Below are 14,226 nucleotides of genomic sequence, written 5' to 3' on the forward strand. Positions count from 1 at the left end.
ATGGTTTAAAGACAACAAGGTGAAGTTCTGGAGCGGCTGAGTCTGGGCCCAAGTCTTAATCCAACTGAGAATTTGTGGCTGAACTTGAAAAGAGCTGTTGGCTCATGATCCCTGTGCGAGCTACACACAGGGAGCTTGAGCAGACGAATGGGCTGAAATAGCAGCGTCATGATGTGCAAGGCTGGCTGGGACGTACCCACCAAAGGTTCATGCACTGAAGGCTGACTTAAAGGGGGACATACTACTAGTGCATAGATGAAGGAGCGCGATGGGCTTTTCTGATGAGACATAAGCTGTATGTCAGATAACAAACTGAGCCTCCAAGCTGCTGATGCTAAATAAAGCAGCCCCAGTACGGTGCTTCAGTCACAAAGCTTCCTTCTTCTCATGTCTTATTTCTGTATTCAGGACGTTGACTCATGTCTTTACGGTCCTGTAACTGTCCCTGCTGGTCCCAGTTTCCCACTGGCCGTAACCAGCCATGAAATTTTATCATTCGGTGATGCCAGGACGTATTAAGTGACGGCCGCGCTCCCACAAATCTGGCTACGCTCGCACTTCTCTTCAGGATTTTGAGACCCCCTTCCTGCAGCTGGGAGGCCTGGTTTGTTAAAGGGGTTCCCTGCTTATAATCTGATTATAATCTGACCGCAGAGCCTAGTTTGAGTAATGAAGGGAAATAAAGAGGACAGGGGGTGTGAGGGTTAAGATTATCCAGACATACTGTAAAGTAAATACAGGCCGGGGAGATGAATTACAGCCGCTGTCAGGCCAAATGTGGGCGTGCAATAATGTGATCACATAAAATCCAATCTTTATGGTCAGATCTCAGAAATCATACGAACATGACGTGTGTGTGAGTGCACGCAGTGGGCCGGTGCTGCACAGCGTGTTCTTGTGGATTATAAAGTGAAATAGTTGTGAAGTGGGACGTGAGATGTTCTGGATCGTCTGACAGACGTCTTTATTCCTGAAAACTTCTGCTTGTGGCTGTTTTCTCCATTAATCGCTGCGTTCCTGCCACACAACAGATAATTATTCACGCCCTCCAGCAGCCGTCGCAGCGGACCGCTCGCGTCCAGAACGAACAATGTCCAGATCGTGGAGGGAAGCAGGACTGTCGGGAACGAGCCGGGTCAGCTCTCAGGTCAAGGCCCTCTAGAGTTTCCGACGTCGAGGTCCGATCCAGGAGTTTTTTTCACGGGGTAATTAAACTATACGACGAGCGTATAAAGTGGTCGCGGCAGGAAATCCATCTCTGCTGGGCTCAGCACCTTACCTCCCCGCCTCCACCTTTCCTCTCACTGCACACCTACAGCTTCCTGCAGCCGAGGAGCTTTTATGTGCAGAATGAATGCTTTTGTACTCGGAAAAGTCGTTTCTTTGTTTCTCCTCCATCCTGAACACACATCTGCAAACAGGCACATGTTGTAACAGACATTCTTTATGTTCGTCACTTTCACCAACAGCTTATTAATACAAATGACAGCAGCAAAGAGCTCCAGCAGGCGTAATTGAATTATCCAGGGCAGTATGAAAGAGACTGACTGAGCAGTATTACTGTCTCACCGGAGCTCTTGTTGGGCCAACATTTTATGATACTGATGGTCGACAGCAGCAGCTCAGCCAGCCGGACTCTCCCGCCTCTCTCACACTCAGCATCAGTCAGTAACTCACAAGACTTCACAGCGGTTGGACTCTCTTTACTGTAAGCCTGCAATGCATCCGTAAAACTCATCAGACACTTGTTTTTCTCAGTCTGTATCTTTTGTTAACATCAAATCAAATGACGACATGCAGTGTGAACAAAATGCTAATCAGCAAATGGCCGGACAAAGTTAGTCATCAGTGAAGAAAAGAAACAGGAGAGCTAAAAAAAAACATATTATCATGACAGCACATGTGACTTGAAGTCAGAACCAAGAGGCAAACTAGAGGTTCTTTCCTTCTGGTGGATGTGAAAACAATTATTTGCTAACACGTTAGCTCCAGCTAGCACGGAACGTTCCCAAAACATTGACCAACATTACCTACAAGTTCTTCTTGTTTTGTTTTAAAGAAAACGTTTAAATCAAATGTTGAAAGAACATCCTAAGAGTAATTTCATTTTGAAGAGTTTTCTCAGTTATTATTTTAATGTTTTAACAGCAACATTTAGAGAACGTTGTCAGGCCACAGATGATGCTCCACGATAACAGAACTGGAACGTTCTCCAGCCAGCATTTCAAAAAATGCTTTCCAGATGCTACTGAGGACTTCAATGGATTTTTAATAAAATGTTCTTGTGATGTGATATATTAAAAAAGAAGAACATTCTGTCTGCAACGTTCTGAGGACGTTTTGGGAATATTGTTGAAGCGACACATTACAGAATCTACAGAACGTTCCCACAACGTTCCACAACGTTACGCTCACAGTGCAACATTCAGTTCAGTTTGGACGCGCTAACGGTCACAAAACATTCAAAGAACGCCTCTAACTAAACTAAAAGAAAACTTCTCACTGAAAATATTACAAGAAGTTTGCAGAACTTTCTCAGAACATTCATGTGAACAAATACTTTTTCAACCTAAGCTTCCACGACTTTGTTGGATCTACTCAAGAAGCCAATGAAGAAAATATGGACGCAGCTCTAAAGGATGATGTGCAAAAAAACACAAAGAAGAAAACGCAAATGTGCTGTTGTTGCTGTGATGTACATGAAAAGACAAATGAGCCTCGGTGTGTGTGCCACTGGAAAGATTGGCCCAAAGATCACATGAATCCACCGTCTGAATCACAACTCCCTCCGCAGATGGAGCTGAAATCACGTAATCACATGATTAGTTGTGCACATGGACGCCTGGATACGACGTCTATCGATTCAGCTCGAGGCCAATCCCACAAATCTCTGCTTCCTGTTTTCGCTGCGATAGCTCGGACTGGAGGTGGTGATTTGTATCAGCACCACTTTGATGTTTGTGGACTTTCCTTTTTATAAAGCGAGCTGGATGATGAAAACTGACTGCTGCAGAAGTCCTGTCAGGAAACACAGAGTCACAAGAAAGAGACACGAGTGTGATTCCAGATGGTTTGTTTAGTGGTCAGGTGTGATGCTAGAGTGAAGTTAAATTATTTATGGAGTGAACATAATAAATATAAAAACTCTGACATGACCTAAATGCCAGATGTTAGTTAAGCACTACTTTTAAGTGCAGTCTCGGCTAACCCAGTGCACTGCAGTAATGATGGTCTGTTCAAGAACGACAGCGTTAAACGCATTATGCTGCACTACAGAGAGACAACGGACAGCAAGCTGAGTGCATCATCAGATCTGTAACAAAGTTTTATAAAAAGAACACCAGCAGCTAGAAACAAGGCTTAAAAACGGAGGCGAGTCCTTCCATCATCCGACGCCTCAACAGACGACTGCTGTGTAATGAATCAATGAAAGGATTAAACAGCAGAGACAGGAACAGGTCATTAACAGTAACTCTGCACAGTCTGGGACCAGAAGACTTCACAACTTTTCATTCCACTCAGCGCTGCTCTTCATCCACCAGGATGTCTTCTAGACCTCGCAGCTCATTCTCATCATGTCACAACCAAATCACGACTTTGCTGAGTTCAGGTGGAGGAGGAAAGTTTGGGCAGCACAGTTTTTACTAAGTTCATGACACCATCTGTACACATCCTCTAGAAAAGCAGATCATATGGTAGATCCAGATCATCCACAAAGGAGAACCTTCAGACCAGCCACACTCACATCACACATCTGTTACAGATGTAGAAACCAGCTTCATCACACACATACGGAGAAACTCGACACGTCCTCTAATCCCAAACTAGAAGGTCTGAAGATAATGACACATGGCGTGCTACAGGACATTATGAAGCTGAGCATCACTCGTGTGATCTCGTGGGGAAACAGATGTAAACAGATGGGAGCCTGTGGAGCGACTACGCTGCTGGATTACTGCAAACCGCTGGGCAGATGTGGTCAGCAGGGGCAGTTTGTTGGTCAGGGAGACATGGAAATGAGAGTTTAACAGTTTGATGTCCGTTTTATTGTCTGTAGCTAATGCTAGCCTCAGGGCTAACATGTTCAGAGCAGACCTCACCGACCTGAACCCCGACATGTTCAACACGCCTGAGACGGACAAATGTGCATTTGTCAGGTGCAGTCTTTCATGATCATGTGTGATGTGACTTTAGTATCACCATCCTTGTTAATTCTAGTCCTATGTTAGTTTCCTTATGATGTTCTCAGTGCTGTATTCATATCTTTACTACCAGGGACTACATTTCTTATGTCATTTTGCTTTTCTAAGCACTATCTGGCAAAACAACTCCCTGCACGATGAAAGAAGTTTGACCTCCTCTTATATTAAGTGGGCGACCCCTAATGAGTGGTCTGAGAGCTTTGGACACCCTCACAGCTGGACACCAGATCATCGGGGCCAGACCAGATTTCTCTTCCGGTTGCCAGTCGGGTGAACGGGAGTAAACAGACAAGAAAACACCGACTCCAGCCTGGAAACACGGGGACACGTCAGACTGAAGCCAGGAACACTGTGTTACCGAGCTGATCCGGATCGAGCAGTTCTGTTCAGCTTTTCCAGCCGCCGTGCCATTCCTCTGGCCGTCTCCTCTCCCATCCTGCTCCTGTCCACCCGCTGCTGCTCACTGCTACTATCAGCCTTACGTAACGGGGACCAATCAGAGGCACCCACCGTAGCATGACGCAGCGTTTCCTCACCAGGCCAAAACGAGCGCATCACTGTTTCCCCTTTGGACCAAATGACACAGCAGCACCAGATGACAGGCGTGAAGCCAAAAGCATGCTCGCCGACAGCTCGTACAGGCACCGGACACTTGTTCTGCTGCTATTGTAAACACATACAAACCTCAGCGGGCTTTTTTCTTCCCCCTCCATCACTCACTCAACAAAACGTGTCCTCCGTCGCCCTCTCAAACTACAAACACACACATGCCGAGCGCCGCTTTGTGCCGAGCAGCGCTGAGGCTGTTGCTGCAGCTCTGTGCTGCTCTTCAGCAGGTTTTCATTTGCTGCTGCCCTCTTATTGAAAACATCCCGTGGAATTTCCTGACGCTGCCGCGGCCGAGACACCACATCTCACACACACACACACACACACACACACACACACACACACTCACACTCACACGTGTGTTTGTGAAATGGAGTCCTGTGATTGGCTGATATTTATCGCCCACAAACAGCAGCTGCTGTCACAGAGGTACACGTGTTTGTTGTGAAGTCTGAGCCACTTTGGATGTGTTTGCTGAAAGTTGACTTGAGAGCGTGGCGCCGCTGTGCAGGCCCATAATGGCCCATAATGGCCCATTGTGCAGGCGGAGCGGGCCCATGTGTTTGCAGTCTCTTGTGGTGTTGTGGTGCTGAGGTGATGACTGAGGGAGGGAGCCCGCTGACGCTCTGTCTCCGTGGCTCTTCCCTCCTCGGTGCACATCTGCTTCTATCTACCTGTCTGTCTGAAGCTGCTGTCTTCCCATCAGTCCTCCATCTGTTGCTCCTTGTCCTTCATCAGCTGGCTGCCGCCCGTCTCTGTCCTGCCTCCTGCTGTGGAGGGAACAAAGATAACGTGTATTCACATCATGTGTGTGTTTGTGAGTTTTCTGCTGTGCGGTGAGGACTCATGGGCAGAGAGAGAGATAGGCACATCCTACCAGCCTACACTTAAATGTATTTTTAACAAAGTGCGGTTTGGTGCAGAAACCAGCGCTGTCCTCTGGCGGATCAGCTCGTGTCCTGCCTCGGGGTCCAATAAAGGTCCCTCAAAGCTGTGTAGAAAAATGTTCAGATTTATTATGAGGCCGTTTTTGGGACTAATCTAAAACTGAGGCCAAACATCAGAGAAGCTGCCACCTCTATGCGACGACATGGCAGCACAGGCAGCATCAGTCCCTGAACTGAACATAAACCAACATTTAACAGTGTGTCGACAAACTTTGTGACTGAGCTGCAGGATGCATCTTCAACAACCTGTGTCACTGGGAGGTTTTCTGTTCCATGTGTCCTCGTTTCTTGGTCCTCCATCTGTCTGGTTTTCTGGCCCTGCAGCTCCTGACACACATAACTTTACATATTTCACTTTTGTTTTAGGGACAAATCCTGTCTGAGATTCAGACCTTTTCAGTAGTCTGGGAGGAGAACTGGTTCTGTTTGGTGCCCATGTACGGTTCTGTCGTCTTGTAAATTTTCAGGAATGTAACTTAGTGAGTTTGCGTGAAGCCGTCTTATGGTAACTCTTAGCTGTACTGTAATTAAATCAGCACAGCTCATTAGCTTGTTCAGACATTACACACTTCATTAGCAGCTGAAAGAACATCTCAGCGCCTGTCCAGAGCCAATAAGTTGATGCTACATTTCATAAACACATGGATGCTTCAGTCTTCTCTTGCTTTCATCTTGTGAGCCTTTAAATGGGGCTGCAGCAGAACTATGTGAATAAAGACCAGCGCTGACTTGTAGGGAGCCGCGGTTCTGCTGCTTTTCCTGCTTGCTGGTTAACTGCATTCACCTGTTGTTCCGGTGTGGATCAGAACCTGATTAAAGGATGAGAATGAGAACCAGCTGGCGTCTGCCAAACAGCTGATGTGAAACACACACGCCACAGGCTGTGTGCACAGCCACATGCCTGCACAATGACTTGTATCTCTGAGCTCATGCCCGCCGGTGCTGCAGGTCTGCGTAAAGCACCGCGTAGCCCCAGAACACACATGCTTGGTACTGATGCACGCACACGCTCCAGTTTACAGCACACAAACAAGATGGCACACACGTAAGCATTTATAACAAAGGCAGATCTGTCATTACTTTATACATGCTTAAATATAAAAAATAAAGGCCTTTATGTGCCATTTTAACAGAAACTGTAACTTTAAAAGCTCCATTTTAAAAACTGCCATATGGTGAGAAGCCATGTTTACTGTGTTTGTATGTATTTTATACTTGGAGGTGTAAAATAAAAGCTGGGAGAGAACGAAGATGCTTCCTCCTGCCGTCCTCAAAGCCCACTCAGCGAGATGCCCTCCGCCTTTACAAGCCACTCACGATTTTATTTAGTTTCCATGCAGAAACTGGGTGAACGATAGCTGTAGCCTAAAAATATGCATTTTACTGCCTCCTCCACTGTAAACAGCCATGTGAGCTGTGGTGGACGTGACTTACACACGAGCTGTACTCAGTTCTGTGAAGGTGTTGGCTTCACTTCCACTTCAACATCAAAGGAAACAACAGTAAGACTAAAGACAGAATCATGCTTTACATTTCAAAGCAATCTTCAAGTTGCCTTTCAGTGAAATGAACCGTCTGAACCACAGTATCTGAAATAAGAACATCTCATCAGCACTTGTTAACTGAACTTGGTTCGACCTGATTTGACCAACTGAAGGAAAACATTCTAATTTCTTTAAATTCTCGAGCTGCTTCTGCTCTAAACTGGTCTGGACTGCTGCTGGCTGCAAGAGTGAACACGAGAGCATCCATGCACCCCCAACCTCTGAAGAACTCACCAAATGCATGAGCTAAAAACACCGGCTCCATGTGAAATGATCGCTCAGAAGCAAAGTGAGAAAAGAGGACGGCTGTTCTGCTGTCCATCACTGATGCAGAGTGCTGCTCCTGAAGGGGCTGAACTCACTACAGACACCTCCACAGGCTGCTTAGAACAGAGCTAGAACCAGGAGCTACACGACCACGCTGACATGAACCACGCTACACTTTGCTTGTTGAGCTACAAACGGACACATTCAGGAGACGTGACTACTTTGTTGAAAAGGGGCTCGTTGTGGGAACTTTTAACGAACAAGTGAAGGAGAGAAGATGAAGTGATGTTGAGATGAAGGGGACCAGACCACCATCGGACCGGCCCTGAGGATGCCACGGCTTCTCCACAGACATGGAGCCATATGAAAGACTGCAGCCCAAAGAACAAAAACAAACAACGGGAGGAACTCTCTCCTCCTCCTCCTCCACGGCTTCCTCTTCATCCCTCCCTGTGCTGTTCTACTTTTCTCCTCACCTCATATCGTTTCCTCTCCGTCTGCCCACCAGGGGAGCTTTGCAAACTGCAGCAGTAAGCTCACTCAGTCTAAATATTTAAACGTGAGGAATCACTTTAAAGCTCCTGACACTGAACCGCTGAGCCCTCCCTCCAGCCTCTAACATGGACCGGCGTCAGGCCCACCGCATGCAGCGGTCGGCCTCTGGATCCGATCCCCCTCCAGCTCTCTTGATCTCTGTCTTCGACCAGAACGTCAAGCAGAACTTGGACTTGAACGGGCCTGTCAACAGCTGTCACTCCGACTGCATGCATAGGAAATGAAGTCATTACTGAGACGAGGACTGGATCAGAAGTGTGAGGGGCGGCTCCGGATCGCCGTTATTTCCATTTCTAGAAACCCAGAGCGGGGCGGCGAAGTGGAATTTACCGTTTTAGATTTACACATCAAGTGAAAGCGCGTGCTGTGTGCTCAAGGCAGAGGTTCAACTATTCCTGAAGCGCTGTGGGTAGCTGCTAATCCAAAAGGCTGCTGTGTGATTTATAGAGGAGTCCCGGTACTGTTAAACTGTAAATGGAAGTGCACAGCAAGGCGCAGGGATGCTAGGCTTATTAAAATCTTTGCAGCATTACTCATGTGTTTTGCGAGGAGAGCGTGGCGGTGCTATGCAGGGCCGGCCAGCAGAGACTCCCCTAAACACAGACAGGTGCTCAGACAGGTACAGAAGAGGCCACAGCGGGCAGCCAGCAGCAGAGGACACGTGGCTTCACAGCCACTGAGACGCTCGCATGCAAAGCAGAAGCTTGTCCATGAAGTTTAATGAGTTTGAAAACGATCTGAAGCCAGACGATGGACTTCAAACTCCAACCCAGTAACCTGCTAAACCAACCTAGTCAGCTATTCTCACTGATCTGGGGTCAGATAGGGTCATGAAGCTTATTAAACAGATTTTAATAAGTCATTAGAGGTGTAGCAGAGAAACGCGGCTCTTCACGTCATTATTAACGGAACATCAGAAACAACATGTCCTCCTTCAGCAGCCTGAGAGAGAAAATAAAAGCTCCTCAGTCAAGAAGAAAAACCTGCAAAGAAAGTTCGTTCACGAAATGATCGTCTGAGTTTGTTTCGGTGCGTTTTGGTTCAGCTTTAAGAGCGGTGTGGTCGTGTTGGCGCCGGGCTACAGAGCGCTGGAGAGGCCAGTAAACCAGTAAAACCAGTAAAATGTGTCCTAAACTGAGGCAAAAGGAAAGACAAGAAACATACGAGACTTCTCCCAGTCAGGGTCCAACAGGTGGAGACGTCTGAGCAGTGGCACAGGTGAAGTGAGATCCGGTCCAAAGCCGGGCTGCTCCTGGGTTCCTCTGTCCAGCTGGTTCTGGATTCCAAAACTACTGCTTACCTTCATATATTTCTCTTTCAAGCAAACTTGAACAGAAGGTGGACAGTTCTTCTTGAAGCCACTTCGCCCTCCACCGTCCTCCATGTCGCCGCCTCAGCAGCTCTCAGCTCACAGGTGTGTCTGATCGATCACTTCCTGTCTCACTTCCTGTCAGGTAGAAGAAAAAGGCTATTCTGTCCATTTCCTTTCTCTTACAGCTTCTTATTACCGTGTTTCTCATTGAGGCCTTCCTTTACAACATCATGTAGGTTTTCTGTAAATTAATTTGTCCATTTGTATAAACAGCTCACTGATGGATGCATTTATTGAGCCGGACACGTTTTAAGGGAGAGAAAAGAACCCTGAACAGAACCTGTACAACACCTGAACGGCGGCTGGACTGCCGGTGCTGCAGAACAGTCAGCACAGTGCGCTGGCCTGTGTGGTAGAAGTTTGGAAAACCTCTTCATCAGCCTGGTTTAAATCACCAGACGTTTGGTGTATGCATGTAGTTTTTGTTGTTAGAGCTGCCTGTGAGGACTGATTGGCTTTTAGAGAGCCTCTGAAACCCTAAATGCAGTCGTGACTTTAAAGTGCTCCAAACCTGCTGTCTGGAACATCCCTAAAAACTGATGACAAATACGACATGGTTGAAGTTACTGAAGTGTGGACCTCAGTAAGGGAAGGACAGAGTCTTTATAGTTACCTTAAACTCCCAAATAGCAGCATTTGGCTCCAAAACGATATCTTATGGCAAAAACATGAAAAACAAAAACCTGCAGTTCTTTGAAAGGCCACTAGGCTCCGAAAGCAGGTCATTCTCCAAAGACCCCGATGTCAAGACGAGCAGCTGCACAGCAGAAATGAACACGTTACAGTTTGGTTTGGTACTTTTAAAAGTGTACAGGGAGGGATTTCTCTTACACAAGTCACCTGCTGAAGTTATATTAAGGCTTCAAGTTGTTCCACATGAAGGGCTGATGACGGTCAGCGGGTCATGAAACCTGTGGGAGGCATCATGGAGGATTCATCCACCTTCACGCCGTCAGAATCTATTCCTCACATCTTTATCCTGAAAAAGAGATCATTAAAGTCACGTAAACGACTACGGCACATGTTGGACCGACGTTTCAGCGCCACCGTCATCACAACCAGCAGAAGAAACGGATGGTTCTGGGCGAGCAGCGCTGGTCATGTTGAAGCTGCTCTGGTGATTCACGGTGGTCCACCACCTTACACGGTTTCCTTTAATCTGTCATTTATTTAACACCCACACACCAGGATGACAGGTTCTTCCCTCATCGGGTCTGTTGGCACCTCCACTCACGCTGGAGCAGGTTTCCAAACCAGCCCAAAGTGGACCACGCCCTCGTCATCTGCTTTCTCCTGTGTCCTCGCTCTTCCTCCCTCGTCTCCTGCCGTCTGCTGCTCACATGGCTCAGAGGCAACAGCTTGTGTTTGTTTGGACCTGAATGCAGCAACAGAACCCGGTCCCTCTGGTCCTCCATCCATCCTCCACCCGGTCCTCCTCTTCTTTTTCTTTTCCATCTCCCCTCAAACCGCTCTCCACTTTGCTGTTTTCTGCTCTCCTCTCTCTTGTTTTCCTCCTTTGTGCTCTGTTTGTGTAATTTTCATATCAGGTGGTCTGCTTGCAGCCATATGTGGGCTCGTTGAACCACCAGCGCGTATCACTTGATGCAGTGTTTACACGACGTAATTGCTTCCAGATCTGTTTGTGCAAAAACTGAAAAATCACATAATTCTCTTCCTGTGAGTGTTTCTTCCTTCTTGGATCGATCCGTTGCTCGTCCTCTTCCTGCTCGACTGCTTTTCTCTCTCGTTGCACTGTAACCGATGTCCAGAGGCGTGTGTGGACGGGAAAGGACGGAGGCGCCGGGCGGAGGAGGAGGCTCGCTGAGCCAGGATGTGCTGACATGGCTGGAGTGGACCGTGGGCGCTGCAGCACCTCTTTCTGCAACAAACACTAATGCATTCACACACAATGCATTCACTCGCATGGAGAGAGTGGAAAAAAGCAGCACGACAACCAGAGGATGGAAACAGCTGCAGCGACAACCAGACAAGCTTCTGAAGGAACATGCCAGACAGATGGAGAGTCATAGAGGTGGCTTCAGTAAACACAGACAGACAAGCAGAGTCCATGAAGCTGCTGCTGTGAGTGAAAATCAGGACGGAAAGGTGATTAAACAGCAGAGTAACCGGATCATTAACTCTGCTCTCAGGACGGGAAACACCCTGTGAGGGGGCGCGCACACTGCAAGAAGTCACGGTGGCTCCCACTGAGTCAAAGCTCAGATTATACTGAAGGCCTACCTGCTTTATTGGAGCGATGACAGCCGGCTGGCACGGAAACCAGAGGGCTGGCTGATACGTGGAAGTAATTGTGGTTTGAAGCCACATTACCACAAGTTATGTTTGCTCTCAGTTCAAGATTAAATACTGTGATAACAGTGATGAAGAAGATAAAAGCTGCAAATTCATACGAACGTTAGCGATAAACAGGTTTTGTTTTCACGCTGGAACGCGGCCGTTAGCTTGTGTAGGAGCGTCCCAGTTCTCTGGAGATGACGTGTCCACAGGCTGTCCTCAGTGCTCTGCTAGGAGGAGGTGATAAAGATCTGAGGAGGCTGGTCTGGGTGCAACGTGGTGCAAACATGTATAGATCTGGGCAGCAAACCATCTCTGATTAAGGGGACCGATGGACTGTGTTTACGCGGACCAGAACATCCTGGTCATGGTCGGGTTTTCTGAAGTATTTTTGTGTTTCTGGATGTAAACATGATGTCTTGATTTCAAAAACCTGGATAAGCCCGCATCCCACTGAGAGACTCAAACACACACAGCGAGTACACATCCCTCTGAAGGCTTCAGCTGAGTGACGCACCACAAACCCAGTTTGCTCAGCATCAGTCATCGGTTACGGGACTTTCACTGTTGATTCTTCTGCTCTTGTGAACGGGTCAGCTGATTCACAGGCTGCTGAAACATGACACCAGAGTCCACCTCCTCCACCGCTTCCTCGTCCTGCATAGGTTCATGTTTCTTGTCGCTCTCGTCTCTGAATGACGGTCCAACATGATGAAGAGCCAAATCTGCAGTGTGATGGTGGCTGTTATTAGCCGCCACGGTGTGAACAAGCCAACATGGCCTCATACCGAATAGCTGCAGTCAGCTCTCGCACAACGAACGCAACGATCTCGTCTCATCATTAGAAGAACAATAACCAACGGTCTCTTCTCACAGCCTTGTGAAACGGTTCCTACTGTCCCAGGCGGGTCAGAAAAGTTCCAGGACTGGTGTCAGTAACGATAGATTTCAAATCCAAACCACCAGTGCTCCCGTCCCAGTCATCCTCCTGGAGTCACCTCCCCGGCCTTCTCTCCGCGCCGCCGTCTGTAACGCCATCAGAACTGAGACCTACTTTCTTAAAGCTGTTGTTTACTCCAGAAGAGATGAAAGCTTTCTGGAGATATTTGCTCTCATACAGAACAAGTCCCACACAGTCAGAGCTTAGCTTAGCATCGCCGCAGCAGCAGTAGCACGGCGTCATGTTTTACAGCGTGCTACCTGTGCAGCCGGCCTCCTGCAGCCGGGCAGCCATTAGCAGTCAGCTGACCTGTCATCACGCCGGCCTAATGGAGCTGCTCGCTGCGCTTCAGAAGCACCACACTGTTTACTGTCTGGAAACTCCACAAACAAACGCAGCAGCTCAGCCTCCCACATGCACGCCGTCGCCATGGAGACAGCGCCATGATCTGGGCAGCCACACACTGGACCCGGCCGCAAACCTGCACACAAACAAACAGCACAAACGCCACCGTGGTCAGAAGAAACTCTTTTTTTCCCACCACCACGTTTTAAGGCGCTCGGGGAAAACATTCTTGTTTGTTTGACAAATTGCACCAACTCATGGAGAACCGTCCAATCCCTCAGGTCCAACATGAAAGTTAGACAAAACGTAAGAAGTGGTGGTTCTGGGCCCGAGTATGACGCCATGTTGGTTCTGTTCTAACCTCCAGGATCAGACAGTCGTGCTCTGCTGTTTGTTTGTGAGCGCAGTCGGTGGAATAAGGATCCTGGAAACAACGAATGGAGCGAGCAGAGACAGGAGGTTCTGGAAAGGTTCTGGTGTCCAGCAGGTGTGTGTCAGACATGTGGCTGTTTGCTGTGAAGGAAAACGACAACGTCATCACACACACACCCAAAAACCTGTAAAAACACACAGACGCACAACGCCGTGTGTGTGTGTGTGTGTGTGTGTGTGTGTGCGTGTGTGTGTGTGTGAAGAGGAAGTCCAGTCAGCTTGACCTCACACAGAACCAGCTCTCCTCTGCAGCATGAATGAATGGAAAAGCTGCCTGACAGAAGTGAGGGACGGTCGATCCATCAGGAGAACGTGAGAGAGGTTCAGAGGCTCTCAGGTCACAAGAACAATAAGTCAGACATTCATTTTTAGGTGTGTGCAGCCGCTAGAAGGTTTTCACCCACCGTGGAAGTTTCCCTCTTTTACTGCTTTCAAACACTAAACTCTGCTCAACTTCCAGACTTGATAAAAAAAACGACTCTTTCATGTCAAAGAAAACGAGTCGCTGCAAAACAACAGCAACAAATAAAACAGGATGAAAAGAAACAAAAAACCCAAACTGACTGTTGAACTTGAGGTCATCTTGTTGTTGAGTGCATTCAGTCGATACAACACGTGCTGGTTTTGTCTACCTCAGCAGAACCCTCATGTTCTCCCTCCAGGTGTTTGTGCGTCGCGTTGATCCGGTCGACCAATCAAAACCCTCTTTTTGTTTCTT

The 14,226-nt window shown here is 47.8% G+C and overlaps 1 protein-coding gene across 1 annotated transcript in view; it reads left to right on the forward strand.

Annotated features, from left to right (window-relative positions):
- LOC103372724 (metalloprotease TIKI2-like) overlaps nt 1-14,226 on the forward strand; it is a 41,237-nt gene that overhangs the window by 21,287 nt on the left and 5,724 nt on the right. Inside the window, exons 4-7 of the mRNA XM_008302431.1 lie at nt 2,335-2,351; nt 7,597-7,610; nt 10,246-10,274; nt 13,527-13,546. Coding sequence (XP_008300653.1) covers nt 2,335-2,351; nt 7,597-7,610; nt 10,246-10,274; nt 13,527-13,546 — 80 coding nt within the window. The remainder of the gene's footprint in view (nt 1-2,334; nt 2,352-7,596; nt 7,611-10,245; nt 10,275-13,526; nt 13,547-14,226) is intronic.

The sequence above is a fragment of the Stegastes partitus genome, unplaced genomic scaffold, assembly GCF_000690725.1.
Source record: "Stegastes partitus isolate 25-593 unplaced genomic scaffold, Stegastes_partitus-1.0.2 Scaffold1815, whole genome shotgun sequence".
Taxonomy (NCBI): Eukaryota; Metazoa; Chordata; class Actinopteri; family Pomacentridae; genus Stegastes; species Stegastes partitus.